Source organism: Suncus etruscus, chromosome 14 (assembly GCF_024139225.1).
Source record: "Suncus etruscus isolate mSunEtr1 chromosome 14, mSunEtr1.pri.cur, whole genome shotgun sequence".
Classification (NCBI taxonomy): Eukaryota; Metazoa; Chordata; class Mammalia; order Eulipotyphla; family Soricidae; genus Suncus; species Suncus etruscus.
In genome coordinates, this window is record NC_064861.1 from 81,917,824 (window position 1) to 81,933,414 (window position 15,591).

A 15,591-nucleotide genomic window follows, 5' to 3' on the forward strand; every position below is an offset into this window, starting at 1 on the left:
TGCATGCAAGGCAAATGCCTTAACTCTATGCTATCTCTCTGGCCCCCATATGCCAGACATTTCTTTACAGAACCTTTTTCATATTTCAATTTTCTAGGAAACTAATTATATATAATTAGTATTATATGTATTTTTTCTTTGTTCTTTTTTTTTTTTTTTTTTTTTTGGTTTTTGGGCCACACCCGGCATTGCTCAGGGGTTACTCCTGGCTGTCTGCTCAGAAATAGCTCCTGGCAGGCACGGGGGACCATATGGGACACCGGGATTCGAACCAACCACCTTTGGTCCTGGATCGGCTGCTTGCAAGGCAAACGCCACTGTGCTATCTCTCCGGGCCCTTTTTCTTTGTTCTTGTCGTTGCCCCCTTATCTCTTTTTCTGTCTATCTGTCTGTCTGTCTGTCTGTCTGTCTGTCTGTCTGTCTGTCTGTCTATCTATCTATCTATCTATCTATCTATCTATCTATCTATCTATCTATCTATCTATCGTTCTGGGGCCACACCGGTAGCAGTCAGGTAATTACTCCTGCATCTGTGCTCAAAAATTTAAGGGATATAGTCCTAAAAATTTTTTTTTCTGGGGTTGAGTGATAGCACAGTGAGTCCAGGCCATTTGTCTTGCATGCGGCCAACCCAGGTTCAATCCTCAGCATCCCATATGGTCCTCGAAGCCTGCCAGGAATAATTTTTTGAGTTCAGAGCCAGAAGTAACTCCATGATTGCCAAGTGTGGTCCCTCAAAATTCCTTTTCTCTCCCCCCTTATTTTAATACTTTCATATTAGGACTTCCATCAGATTCTTTGTGATGTTATATTTTGTTTTGGGGGGCCTCAATGGCAATGCTCGGAGGTTATTCTTGTCTATACAAGGAGTCCCTCCTGGTGGACTCAAAGGGTCATATTAGGGATTGAATTTAGGTCGGCTTTGTGCAAGGCAACTGCCTCACCCATTGTACTATCACTCCAATTCCCATGATTTTTTGGTGATTTTTTTAGAATTGGCTTGTTGTTTTGGGACCACACTGGATTACTACTGATGGGGCTCAGGGGTCTAGATGGGGTTCTGGGAACCAAAACAAGATTGAGTATGTGCAAAATAAGTGCCCCGTCTGTAGTACTATAACTCCAGCCCCAGAGTTTTGTGAATTTTAGATCTACATTAATATGTAGTACCAGAAAGATTTTTATGATCTCTGCATAGGTAAGACTTACAAAATCATCATTTCTTTTTTTTTTTGTTTGTTTGTTTGTTTTTTTTTTGGGCCACACCCGGCGGTGCTCAGGGGTTCCTCCTGGCTGTCTGCTCAGAAATAGCTCCTGGCAGGCACGGGGGACCATATGGGACACCGGGATTCGAACCAACCACCTTTGGTCCTGGATCGGCTGCTTGCAAGGCAAACGCCGCTGTGCTATCTCTCCAGGCCCACAAAATCATCATTTCACTGTGCATTATTCAGTCAGATGTCAAAGTGGTGATTGTGTATATCTGTGTATATATTACATAGGTATGTGTGTAAATATGTGTATAGATTTACTTTTTTAAACTTTATTTATTTATTTATTTATTTATTTTGATTGGTTGATTTTTGGGCCATACCCAGCACTGTCCAGGGGTTACTCCTGGCTCTGCACTCAGAAATCACCTCTGGCAGGCTAGGGGACCATATGGGATGCTGGTCCCTTCTGGGTTGGTCACGTGCAAGGCAAATGCCTCACTTCTGTGCTATCTCTCCGACCCCACACCTGTTTGTTTTTTTTTTATTGTTTTTGTTGGTTTGGTTGGTTGGTTTTGGGTCACACCCAGTGGTGCTCAGGGCTTACTCCTGGCTATGTGCTCAGAATCATATGAGAACCATATGGGATGCCAGGGATGGAACCGAGACCTGTCCTGGGTCAGCCATGTGCAAGGCAAATGCTGACAACTGCACTATGGCTCCAGCCTCATTCAGTCCAACACCTGAATCTCTTGTGTGCAACAGTGGAATGAGCCTGGGGCCCTATTCTGTTTAGAAACTCTGACTCCCAGGGTAGGAGAGATAATATAGGAGGTAGGGCTCTTGCCTTGCATGTGGTTAACCCAGGTTGATCCCCAGCATCCTATATAGTCCCTGAATATGCCTTGTATGATCCAAAAATTAAAAAAGAAAAAAACTGGGCCCGGAGAGATAGCACAGTGGCGTTTGCCTTGCAAGCAGCCAATCCAGGACCAAAGGTGGTTGGTTCGAATCCCGGTGTCCCATATGGTCCCTTGTACCTGCCAGGAGCTATTTCTGAGCAGACAGCCAGGAGTAACCCCTGAGCACCGCCGGGTGTGACCCAAAAACAAAAAAAGAAAAAGAAAAAGAAAAAAACTGATTTCTTTCATCTTTTTAATCTTTTGTCACTTTGCCTGCCTGCCAGCACTAAATATAGAGCCTCTTGGTATTACTTTGTATAATAAATTCCTATTTTCTCTGGTTGGGCATGTCAGAGCTCTGTTTTAATCATTTATGAGCCCTACTGCCCATTTTCACTTGCTTTCTCACACCTTTAAAAGCTTGCTTACAAATTTTTAAAAAACCACCCCTTACAATCTTTGTTTTCCTTCCAAAATTTCATCAGTAAGATTCTCCTCAGCCTTTTCTGTTCTTTAGGTTCTGTTGTTGTAGTAGTGGGTACTCCACAAGAGGTGCTCAGGGCCATGCTGGCAGTACCTGGGGAGTCATGTGGTGCCTGGTTAGAACTCAGGGTCTTTGTTTGTTTTTTTGGTTTTTGGGTCACACCTGGTGGCACTCAGGGATTACTCCTGGCTCTGCACTCAGAAATCACTCCTGGCAGGCTCGGGGGACCATATGGGATGCCAGGAATTGAACCACCGTCTTCTGGGTTGGCCATGTGCAAAGCAAACACCCTACCACTAGACTGTCTTTCCAGCCCCCACCTGTGATTTTTTTTTGTGTGTGTGTGGTTTTTGGGTCACACCCGGCAGTGCTCAGGGGTTATTCCTGGCTCCAGGCTCAGAAATTGCTCCTGGCAGGCATGGGGGACCATATGGGATGCCGGGATTCGAACTGATGACTTCCTGCATGAAAGGCAAACGCCTTACCTCCATGCTATCTCTCTGGCCCTGTGAATGTTTTTAATTCCGTTCTCTTTTATATTCAAAGAGTATACGTACCTATGCCAATATGGTCAATTATGTATGAACTTGTTATGTATTTTATGATGTCATATCTCTGCAATTTTACTAATAGTAGAGAAGTTTGTGTTCATGGTGTTGATGATGATGGCAACTTAATTTGATGTTTGCTATGTGCCAGGTACTATTTCAATTATTAACTCTTTCCAATGATATTTTTTTGTCCTCCTTTAGAAAAGACCTGGGAAATTTATAAATTTATAAAGACGACCTGCAAGATTTTTGATTATTAAGGCTCATCCTTCTCTGAAAATAAAACTAAGGACTAATGTTCACAGAATTTGAAATATAATTCATAAGGAAGAGCTTTTTAATATAATAAGGAAGCTATATATCGTCTCATTTTATTATCTAATATCAAGATAATGGCGAAAGGACTTTCATCATAAATTCACCATCATTAGAGATTTGGTCATTACTCTTGGTGAAAAACCATATGATTATATTGACTGTGGTAGAGCTTCCATGTCACACATTAAGAGATACTAAGAAATTCTCGTTGGAGCAAGTCTATTTATGAGAACAATGTTGGAAAGCCTTCAGACTGACTCTGATCTCCTTCAGCATGATCAAGTGCATACCAGAGAGAAACCTTACGAATGTAATGAATGTGGAATTACCTTTAGCCTGAAACAGGACCTCACAGAGCATGAGAATATGCATGCCGCAGAGAAGTCCCATCAGTGCACTGAATGTGGCAAAGTCTTCTCTCGTATTTCATCCCTTAATGTGCATTTGAAAAGCCATGCAGTAAAGAAATCCTATAGATGTCATAAATGTGGGAAAATCTTCAGCCAGAGGGGAAACCTGATTTTTCACCAAAACCATCAGACGGAGGAATGTGACAGCATTTCTATTCAGAATCCAAGTCTCACCAAACACCAGAGGAACCACCCCGGAAACAAACCCTATTCTTGTAAAGAATGTGGGAAATCCTTTAACGGCAAATCCTATCTTAGCGAGCATGAAAAGATTCACACAGGAGAGAAACCATTTGAATGTAATCAATGTGGCCGAGCCTTCACCCAGAAGCAATACCTCATTAAGCATCAGAATATCCACAGTGGAAAGAAACCTTTTAAATGTAACGAGTGTGGGAAAGCCTTTAGTCAGAAGGAGAACCTCATTATCCATCAAAGAATACATACGGGAGAGAAGCCTTATGAATGTAAAGGCTGTGGGAAAGCCTTCATTCAAAAGTCAAGTCTCATCAGGCACCAGCGAAGTCACACGGGAGAGAAGCCCTTTGTTTGTAAGGAGTGTGGGAAAGCCTTCAGTGGCAAGTCCAACCTCACCGAGCATGAGAAGATTCATATTGGAGAGAAGCCCTATAAATGTAATGAATGTGGGACAATATTTAGGCAGAAGCAATACCTCATTAAACATCACAATATTCATACAGGAGAGAAACCTTATGAATGCAATAAATGTGGAAAAGCCTTCTCTCGAATCACATCGCTTATCGTCCATGTACGAATTCATACAGGTGACAAGCCGTATGAATGCAAAATTTGTGGAAAAGCCTTCTGTCAAAGCTCCTCGCTCACTGTGCACATGCGAAGCCACACAGGTGAAAAGCCCTATGGCTGTAATGAATGTGGAAAAGCCTTCTCTCAATTCTCAACTCTGGCTCTACATATGAGAATTCATACCGGAGAAAAACCGTATCAGTGCAGTGAGTGTGGGAAAGCTTTTAGCCAGAAATCCCATCACATTCGGCACCAGAGAATTCATACTCATTAAAGTTCTATAAATGCCTTGAATATAAGAACACCTGCCACAGAGTTCATGAAATGTATCCGAATATTCATTTTATAGTAAAGTAATATGAATGGGAAACCCTGGAATATCGAGTATATTAGTATTGTAAAAATCTATACACCCACCATAGTCATTGTTGATGCTATCTTTTTAGAAGCATTTTCTTTGAAGGAATAATCCAGTCATGGATACAAACTTAAATGGTTCTAGAGAGTCTCTACTTGATATACTAAGACCAAAAGATATGACAGGTATGAAGATGTATAGTTAGGAGACAAGATTGCCAGTTTTTGTTATGTTTGCCTCAGATATAACCACCAATTATTTACTTTTGATGCAGTTATAAAGAAGATTATGACAGAATCTTATATTCAGAATATGCATGCCTTATGGGGAAATGGTGATAAGAGATAGTATCCAAAAGAGGAAAATCCTGGGTAATTCAAAGGGGGGGGTCTCAGGGTACAGTACTTGGCCTCATATGAAAAAGTATTAGATTTTTGTTGCCATCTTAAAATATTTATTATGAAATTCAAAGAAAAGTATTGAAGACTAGAAGACAGAAAAGTGAAACAGCAATTTTATAAAAGAATGTTTTTAAATCTTAGGGAAAGATTGCTAAAATAGTCCAGAATAACCATACATATATGTGTGTGTCCATATGAAATCAAGTAAATGACGTGTGTCCAGCTAGTCATGTAACTTTTTGTTTATCGCAGCATGAATATGTTATCAAAAAATTAGAAACAAAAGTCTGTTCCTTATGAAATTGGTGGGATAAACGTGATGTTACACAGTAAAATATTCTCTAGCAGTTATTTAAGACATTAATCTATATTAACAGGCCTAACATAGACTAAAGAAAGATATTATGAATTTAAGTGCTAACCAACACTGGTGGTTATTAAACATTACGAACAAAAAATGTGTGAAACTGAAAAATAAATTGGAGAGACCTGTTAGTTCCCAAACGTGGGTTGCCTCCAAAGGGGAAAAGAAGAAATGGATCAGAAACAGGACCAAAAATGATAGCTAAAGGCTAATTCCATTCTGTGTCTAAATAATAGATTCCAAATAAATATGAGAAAATGTTAGTTAATTCTCAGTTGGGGCAATTGATGTATTTATTCTATTGCTTGTGCTATTTCTGTTAAGGTCTGAAAATTAGGGGCAGGTAAGGTATATATGAGATACATCTTATAATTCCTATTCATATGCTGATTGAAGCATTTTTAAATTGATAGCTACTAGAAAATTTGTAAGAAGGTTGTATCTTGGATGGTCGCTTAATTGTTTACATTTATTCTTACCTATCACCAATCTGTGTGTGGTCTTCACTTTCACTCAGAAGCTATCTCATTACCCTACTATAGTTTGGATCATATATCAAAGGATTATATTTAATAGTTCTTGCACAGATTTGGTAGAATATTTTTATATAAATTAAATTTTAATAGTTCCATATACCCAGTTGCAAATTAAGATATTTTTAAGATGAGGGCCAGAGAAGTAGTACAGGGAGAAAGGCATTTGCCTTTCAAGCAGCTGACTTGGGTTCTAGTCTGTCCTCCCAAGTACCATCAGGGATCACTCTTGAGCATAGAGCCCCTGAACACTACTAGAGTGTGTCCAGGGACCATGCTGTACCAAGAGTTCAAACCCAGGCCTGCTGCATGCAAGCAAGTGCTCCAGCGCACTATCCAGCTCTTTTATAAAGGTCACTGAGTAAAACAAACTTGGAAATCAGCTTCAGTTTTAACCTTAAGTAAAAATATTCTCTGGGGGCTGAAGCGTAATACAGTAAATAGGATGCTTTTGCATGTGTCCTCTGGGTTCAATCCCTGGGATCCCATATGGTCTTCTGAGCCCACCGTGTACGTAATTCTTGTGTTTAGTGCTAGGAGTAAATCCTGAGCATCACCAGGTGTGACCCAACCCCTTCCCCCAAAAAAGAATAAAAATATTCTCTATCATGCCAGACACAGTCCTCATATTTCTTTTGTGTCTTTGGTGTCAAGAGGAATTAGACCTATGCTGCATTCTTTTATGTAAAGGAAATCTTTAAAACAAAAAATTTTTGGGACCAGAAACATGCTAGAATTTTTGGTGCCTGCAGTCAGCTTGTTGAGTTGTGACCCAGGCCTCTCTAGTATACTAATTATTTTAACCTCAAAATTGTGAGATGAGTAGCTATATTAATAGCTACTGTTTTTAATTTATTATAAATTTATAATGCGTTATAAATTTATAATAAATTATACTGCTTTTAATTTGGGGGAAAAGTGGCAAAATGTTCAGTTGTTGAGAAACAACTTTGTATATGCTCAGACTTGAACAACAAAGCATTGCACCATGAAGCAAATCAATGAAACAGAATGGGCTTCAGTTATTAGAAGGAATTCCAGCCCTTTCCTGCTTCAGTGATGTTCTGAAAAAAAAAAAAATGTACCCAAATAGCACTTAGAAGTTTTTAAATTAGCCTGTGTTTTCCTTGCTCATTAAGCATACCTTTTTTGTGTGTGTGATTTTTGGGTCATACCCGGCAGTGCTCAGGGGTTATTCCTGGCTCCAGGCTCAGAAATTGCTCCTGGCAGGCACGGGACCATATAGGACGCCAGGACAACCATGACCTCCTGCATGAAAGGCAAACGCCTTACCTCCATGCTAGATCTCCGGCCCCAAGCATACCCTCTTATTGTGCCCTAATAAAGAAAGCTTTGGCTTGGCTTTATCAGTGGAACGAGGAACTCTTTTTTTTTTTTTGGTTTTTGGGGCCACACCCGTTTGATGCTCAGGGGTTACTCCTGGCTAAGCGCTCAGAAATTGCCCCTGGCTTGGGAGGACTATATGGGACGCCGGAGGATCAAACCACGGTCCTTCCTTGGCTAGCGCTTGCAAGGCAGACACCTTACCTCTAGCGCCACCTCATCGGCCCGAACGAGGAACTCTTAACTCAGACCAAAGTAAGATGAATAACCACGGGGTATACAGTAAGCCAGTCAGTACAGAGCCCCAATGACTACAATAAATACAGTCAGTCAGTACACAGAATTCCAGGTATTGTGTGCTGATGATGTATTCATACTCCTACCCACCTCAAACTATACCACCATTCCTTACAGATGGTGTTCCATTTCAGGTGTTCTTTACAGGGTAGATCAAGGTGAGAGATTGCTAGATCAAAATAGACATAAAAGCTCTTTTTTTTCCCCCCATGGATACTGTTAACTTCCAGAAGGACAGTTTTCCTCTGCAAGTCTACAGATGAGGTTTTTTGTTTTTTGTTTTTTACTAAACTTCACGCTTGTCTGAGGAATATAAACCTTACCTGCTCCTAAATTTGCTTTGTAAATTTTCATGCTGTTAGCCCATTTCCAATAGGATATTTTTTTAAATCTCTTTTCATCCATTTTGAAAATTTTATTAGACCTTAGGATTTTAATTTTTGTCGTAAAGTGTTTTCCATAAAAATGCTTACATTTCTAATTAAGTATATTTCTTTTCTTCTAAATTTAGGGATCTGTTTAAAGTTTCAGTTACTATAATGTAATGTCATTAGGTTTTATGCAAGTTTACTTTCTTTTTTTTTCCATATGTAAATATTTAATCTATAATTTTATTCTACATGTCGCATAAAATAGGAGTTCACTGTATTTTCTTTGAAATGGGTTTCTGGTTGTACAAATAATTTGTTAAAATAATCCATTTGTCCAGTAGCTCTGACACCGCTTTGTCTACCGGCAGCAATCGTTGATTTGAATTGTCCAGCCCAACATGTCAAAACTGGAACAGGCTTTGACAATCCTGCAACTGCCAAGTGACCGCATTGCAGGATCTCAGTGTTGCCCAGGATCTCAGGGGCACGAGCAGAATTCACATTATTCGATGACACTTCCCAGCAAGCTACCACTGTCTTCATTTGCACCACTGTCATACAGGGGGTACACTGAGCCCTAAGACTGATTCTTATCTAAGCACACAGAAAGCCATCACCTTGTTTTCCCAGGACTTCATCACAGAGTCTACAAACAAGAACATTACAGTGGTACTTTTTTTTTTTTTTTTTTTAAGGAAATTGGTAGATAGATCTGAACTGTTGCCGGACACAGACCAGTGGGAAGGTCAGTTCTTACACCTTTGTTGGTGCCCTTTCTTCCTCAACTGAAATTTTGCTCTGTAATCCTTTATATAAGATCCTTTTCTCATTCCGCTGGATTGGGCTTGTATTTTTTATTTATAAACGTGACCTTTCTGTATTTGTTTCACTAACCTATTTTTCTATTCCTGTACTAATGTCTTAATTGAAAACAACGTAACATTAGCCTTATGATATTTGATAGTGCATAATAGAGCAGTTCACACTGTTTTTCACAGTCCTGTTGGCTAAGTTAATGGTTTTTTTTCCTATATTAATGAAGATAGTTTTCTCAAATTATAACAACAGCTGTTTGGCATACTGATTGAAATTGCATTAAATATATTTATTTTGGGGGAAATGACACTTATGATAGTCGGTCTTTCAGACTGACCTGAAAGTTAGCCTTTGCATTTGTTTCACTTGTGATTTTTTTTTTGTTGTTGTTGTTTTTGGTTTTGGTTTTTGGGTCACCCGGCAGCACTCAGGGGTTACTCCTGGCTCTCTGCTCAGAAATCGCCTGGTAGGCACAGAGGACCATATGGGATGCCAGGATTCGAACCGATGACCTACTGCCTGAAAGGCAAACGCCTTACCTCCATGCTATCTCTCCGGCTCCTTCAATTGTGATTTATCTCTTATCACAATTAAAGCCTACATAGTCTAAGAGGAGGAATTTGAGAACCTCCCTACTTAAAATTATATATTGAAGAAAGGCTTATTGGAGAATAAGAAACTTCTCTATTAAATACTAAATATAGGACTGGAGAGAGAGTACAGTGGGTTGGGTGCTTACCTTGCATGCAGCTGACCTGGGTTCAGTTCCCAACATTCCATATCGTTCTCCGAATACAGCCAGGAGTTAAGTCCTGAGTGAAGAGCCAAATGCCCCCCAGTGAATCGATATTCCCCCCCAAATTCATATATTGAAAGCCTAATTCATAGTGTAATGGTATTTGGAGGTGATGGTCACAGGGAAGTAATTAGGTTTCACTGAGGGTGGGGCACTCCTTAGAATAGTGTCCTTACATGATGAGGAGAGATTGGTTCAGGTGGAAGAACAGCAGAAAACCTATGGGAGCACTGTATAAAAGTAGCTGAGTACCAACAAGAAGTGGATCTTCACAAATTGACCTACTTTGTTGCTCTTAGGACTTCCCCACCTCCATCACTGAGAAATAAATGTCTGTTGTTTAAGCTACCCGCATATGTTGTTTTATTATAATAGCCATGGTAACACAACCAACCCCTTTTCTAATTAATTCTACCCCAGTCACTTAATTCTGAATAAAGGTGTTTTTAATTAGAAGAGCGTATTTCCAACACTGCTGACAAATTCTGTGACTTGTATTTTGTGAATGATTCCTAAGCTCCAGCGTCTTCATTTATTTTATTTTGGGGAGTTGTCCACCAGCAATTCATGGCCAACTGGGCCAGTTCAATGCAAGGACCCTTCAGAGCTGTGGATTACCCATAAGACCTAGGCAGTCCTGGGAGCTTCCAGCACCACGTCCCAAAGTGCTCAGAAGAATAGTTGAAATAGGAAGGAGGTGGAAAACAAGTTACTGAGGTTGACCTCTAATAAGTTGACTTAATTGTCTTCTCCCCAATAAAGAGGACTTGAACTAGAGAGTACTTCTAAATAATAAAGGCTTTGACAAAAAGCAAGTCAAGAAAAAGCCATCCTGGGGATAAGATTTAGCTCAGTGATAGAATACAAACTGCTCTGTGGATCATCCCAATACACCCACATCTGCCTCCCCCAAATTAAAATGTTAGGGTATTACAACTCTTGCCTCCTCCCACTTGCAGATCCTAGTCCTGAGGAGATGACCCAGTCGTCTCAGAAGCAGCTTGAGTATTTATGTAGGTGACAGGTAAGGCAGTTGACTTGCATGTAGCTGATCTGGGTTGAATCCCTGGCACCCAATATGGACCCCTAGGCTCTACAGAGCCAGGTGTAAGTTCTGAGCCTGCTGTGACAATGGGATGAATTAATCGCTGAGAAATTTAGAAAACCAAGCTCATAATCTGGGAGCTTCCCTGTATTACTTTCAAATATTCTTTTTTTTTCTTAAGTAAAATCTTAAGAAAAAGAAATAATATATCCACGGTATGATAGATGTGTTGACTAGGATGAACAATTCTTATTCCTGGTGCTGGAGTGATATAGCACAGCAGTAGGATGTTTGCCTTGCATGAAGTCGACCTGGGGTGAACCCAGGTTTGATTCTTGGCATCCCTATGGTCCCCTGAGCCTGCCAGGAGTGATTTCTGAGTGCTGCTGGGTGTGGCACAAAAACCCAAAAAGACTGGAGTACTTGCTGAACCCCAAATCCCAACAAACAATTCTCAGTCCTGATTTCTGATCTTCAGCAATGCTTAGGGCTTACTCCATTCTTCATTTGGAGGACCATATGGGATGCTAGTGATCAAGCCCTGGTCTGCCTTGGCCACATATAAGGCAAGTGCCCTACCTGTTGAAGTACTGTTTAAGCCCAAATGCTTTTCTAGACAAATAGAGCTCTGAGACTATACAGGCATTGCCCTGGCAGGACATGGAAAACCTTTCACTTGGCTGCATTCAAAGCTTCCTGTACTAATATCAAACTATATATATGTCGGGTATCTAACCTGAATCAGCACCATGATAGGCAAGTGTCTAACCCACTACTGTTTCTGGCATGGGAAACAGTATTCTTTGTTGGGAGGCATATCCGGTGGTGTTCAGGGATTACTTCCTAGCTCTGCACTCATAAGTCACTTCTGGCAGGCTCAAAGAGCCGTATGGGATGCTGGATCCAACCCGGGTCGGCTGTGCAAGGCAAACTCCCTAAATGCTGTGCTATCCCTCAGGTCCCCTGGTAGGCTTTTTTGAGTCCACCAGATAAAATTCTTGCTAGGCCCCTCCCTATTTGAGGATCTTAATAGTCCTGACCCTTTAATATTTAAATTGGGAGGAAGAGTTAGCAAATGCTTTAAAAACCCTCAAAAATGGGCTCGGAGAAATCACAACGGCGTTTGCCTTGCAAGCAGCCGATCCAGGACCAAAGGTGGTTGGTTCGAATCCCTGTGTCCCATATGGTCCCCCAGTGCCTGCCAGGAGCTATTTCTGAGCAGACAGCCAGGAGTAACCCTTGAGCACTGCCGGGTGTGGCCTAAAAACCAAAACCAAAACAAACCCTCAAAAATGGGGCCGGAGAGATAACATGGAGGTAAGGCGTTTGCCTTGCATGCAGAAGGACGGTGGTTCAAATCCCGGCATCCCATATGGTCCCCCGAGCCTGCCAGGAGCGATTTCTGAATGTAGAGCCAGGAGTAATTCCTGAGCACAGTTGGATGTGACCGCCCCAAAAAGAACCTCAAAAGTGCTTGGGGCCAGAGCAGTGGCACAAGTGGTAGGGAGTTTGCCTTGCACATGCTAGCCTAGGATGAACCGCGGTTTGATTCCCTGGCATCCCATATGGTCCCCAAAGCCAGGAGCGATTTCTGAATGCATAGCCAGGAGTAACCCCTAAGCATCACGGGCCCAAAGAGAAAACAAAAAAAAACAAAACAAAACAAAAAAAAAAAAAACGTATTGTCCCACTGACCTCTCCCACAAAATCAAGCCTTTATTTCAATTATGTTACTGAAGAATTGCCTACGATTATTAACACCAAACCTGGATCTTGACCCAGAGACATAATTTATTTCACTACATAATCAGATTTTGGGTGGTGGTGGGATCGTTGGGTCACATTCTGTGATATTCAGGGAGGCTATTACTACTCCTGTACTTAGAAATGACTCCCTGGCAGTGTTCAGAGAACCTTAACTCTGGTGTCAGAGGTTGAACTAGAGTCAGTCAAGGTGGAAACATGAAACATGCAGGAGTCTTACTTCCTGTCCTATCTCTTCAGTGCCTTTTTCTATTGTTGATCCATTGTAATTTTTTTTAAATCATTTTGAGCAAAGAAGTGGGGGGGGGACTGGAGCAGGTAGGACATTCGCATTGCACGCAGCTGACTCGGATTTGACTCCTGGCATCCCATATGGTTCCTCCAAGCATCACCAGGCATACTTTCTGAGTGCAGAGCCACGAGTAACTCCTGAATACCTTTAGGTATCCCCCCATAAAATAAAACCGAGCAAAAAAAAAAAAATGTGGTGTGGCCATTATATACAAAAATCTTTTTAAAAAATCTGCCAATATTAAGTATAATAAATTCTAGGCTTATCTCATAGTGCTTAAAGGGAAAAAACATGCATTTATAAACCACAGATACATATATTGCTGCTGTTTAACTTTTAAGTGGTAAGATGAATACAATACAGTTTTGCCATGTGGTTATTACATAGTGAAAGGCTATAAACCAAATTTTTTTTCCTTTTGGTTTTTGGGTCATTCCTGGCAGGGCTCAGAGCTTTTTTTGTTTTTGTTTTTGTTTTTTGTTGTTGTTGTTTCTGGGCTACACCTGGCAGTTCTCAGGGGTTACTCCTGCCTCTACGCTCAGGAATACTTCTGGCAGAGCTCAGGAGCAGTGCTCTGGTTACTCCTGCCTCTAGGGAACGATATGGGATTCCAGGAGTGGAACCAGTCCCAGAACTTACTCTTGCTTTGCACTCAGGGGTCACTCCTGGCAGGCTTGGGAGCTGGGAATCATATTCATTTCAGTTACATGGAAGGCAAGTGTCCTACCACTGTACTATCACTGTGGCCAATATAAGCCAATTTTTTTTAAATTTATTTTTATTTTTTTAGTTTTTGAGTCACACCCGGCAGTGCTCAGGGGGGTTACTCCTGGCTCTACGCTCAGAAATAGCTTCTGACAAGCTCACGGGACCATATGGGATGCTGGGATTTGAACCACCGTCCTGCACGCAAGGCAAAAATGCCTTACCTCCATGCTATCTCTCTGGCCCCTAAGCCAATTTTTTTTTTTTTTTTTGGTTTTTGGGCCACACCTGGCGGTGCTCAGGGGTTACTCCTGGCTGTCTGCTCAGAAATAGCTCCTGGCAGGCACGGGGGACCATATGGGACGCCGGGATTTGAACCAACCACCTTTGGTCCTGTATTGGCTGCTTGCAAGGCAAAGCCGCTGTGCTATCTCTCCGGGCCCCCCTAAGCCAATTTTTAAAACAAAAACAAAAAAATAATCCAAAATAGATTGCAACAATTATGCAACCAAACAATTTCTTTTCCAGATGAGAGGATTCTAGCTGTTATTGAGTCCCTGTCTCTGAGGCTTACCAGCAATAGCTTCATTCTGAAAGAGGCTTTTTATTATTACTCCGAGACAACCATGGACTGTATTTGCTCCACACCCAGCTCTAGAGGTTTTATACATGAAAGCACGTCACTGGCTTTCACATAGCAGAATTAGCAAACACTAAGCAGATCTCATTCTGCTGATCACAAAATAAAATCCTGCACAACTTAAATCCTGCAACTCTTCTCCCAGACTCCAGTCATCTGGTTATTCATCATGACCTCAAAATCATAGGCCAGAGTAGAGTCCACCAAGGAGGACCTCCAAGACTCCATTTTACTCACAGACCAGTTTGTTGTGCCCAGGACAGTATCTGTAGGGTGAAACTACAGAAACTAAATCCTTACCTCCTTTGTTCACTCAGCTCAAAAGGTTGTATTCATAGCCCTGACCCTTCCAAACCTTAACTTCACAGCTTTTACTGGTTCCAAACAGTCATCATGTCATTCCTGTTCATATAAAGGGAGAGGGGCCTAGGGACAACACATCCAACTTAAGATTCCTTCCTCTTCTGTGAAGGTCCAAAAGACTCCTGATATAGACACTGATGCATGAATGGGCCTCTAGCAGATCTAATTCAAGATCTCCCTTGTAGGCCTCTCTAACGTTAGTCTTCACTTTGGTTCTCAGAAATTCAAGGGCCACATCTCCTTTGCACTAAGAACCTAGCCAGCCTGATCAAAGACTGAAGAGTGACCCGCACAGCCTTAGGCACAATGCTGGGAAGAATCACAAACAAAACCTTCCAAGTTCCAGGCTTCGAACTACATTTCCCAGAGGACACCTCGCCGAGAACTCGATTCTCGCGAGAATTCACTTAAAGTCACGCGCAGGCGGGAGCCTGGAAGCACGGGCCACTGGCAACTGTTGCCTGGCAGTTGTTGGTTCGGTGGTCAGGGAAGGTCAAAGGTGAGAGAGGGGTGTGTGTGTGTGTGTGTGTGTGTGTGTGTGTGTGTGTGTGTGTGTGTGTGTGTGTGTAACATTCTCATATGGCATGGGTGTGTGTAAATGGGACCATTTGCTGCATGCATTGTGTGCAGAACTTTTGTGTGTTGTGTGTAAATGCAACGACGTACTGCATGCATTGTGTGCAGAGCTTTGTGTTGTGTGTTGTGTTGTCTGTGTGTTTTGTGTAAATGAGACCACGTGCTGCATGCATTGTGTGCAGAGCTTGTGTGTTGTATGTGTGTTGTGTGTAAATGCGACCACGTGCTGCATGTATTGTGTGCCGAGCTTGTGACTCTAGCTGGAATGGCGTTGGTCCCCGA

General features: G+C 41.6%; 1 protein-coding gene and 1 long non-coding RNA gene across 2 annotated transcripts in view; both read left to right on the top strand.

Moving 5' to 3' along the window:
- Nucleotides 1–15,591, top strand: part of LOC126028500 (zinc finger protein 658B-like) — a 49,819-nt gene that overhangs the window by 19,164 nt on the left and 15,064 nt on the right. The window contains exons 3-6 of the mRNA XM_049787467.1: nt 3,350–4,916; nt 10,884–10,937; nt 14,516–14,632; nt 14,986–15,232. Coding sequence (XP_049643424.1) covers nt 3,692–4,916; nt 10,884–10,937; nt 14,516–14,632; nt 14,986–15,232 — 1,643 coding nt within the window. The 5' untranslated portion in view covers nt 3,350–3,691. The remainder of the gene's footprint in view (nt 1–3,349; nt 4,917–10,883; nt 10,938–14,515; nt 14,633–14,985; nt 15,233–15,591) is intronic.
- Nucleotides 7,978–9,394, top strand: LOC126027703 (uncharacterized). The gene is made up of 2 exons (XR_007502311.1): nt 7,978–8,099; nt 8,681–9,394. It is a non-coding gene; the product is annotated as an uncharacterized LOC126027703 (long non-coding RNA).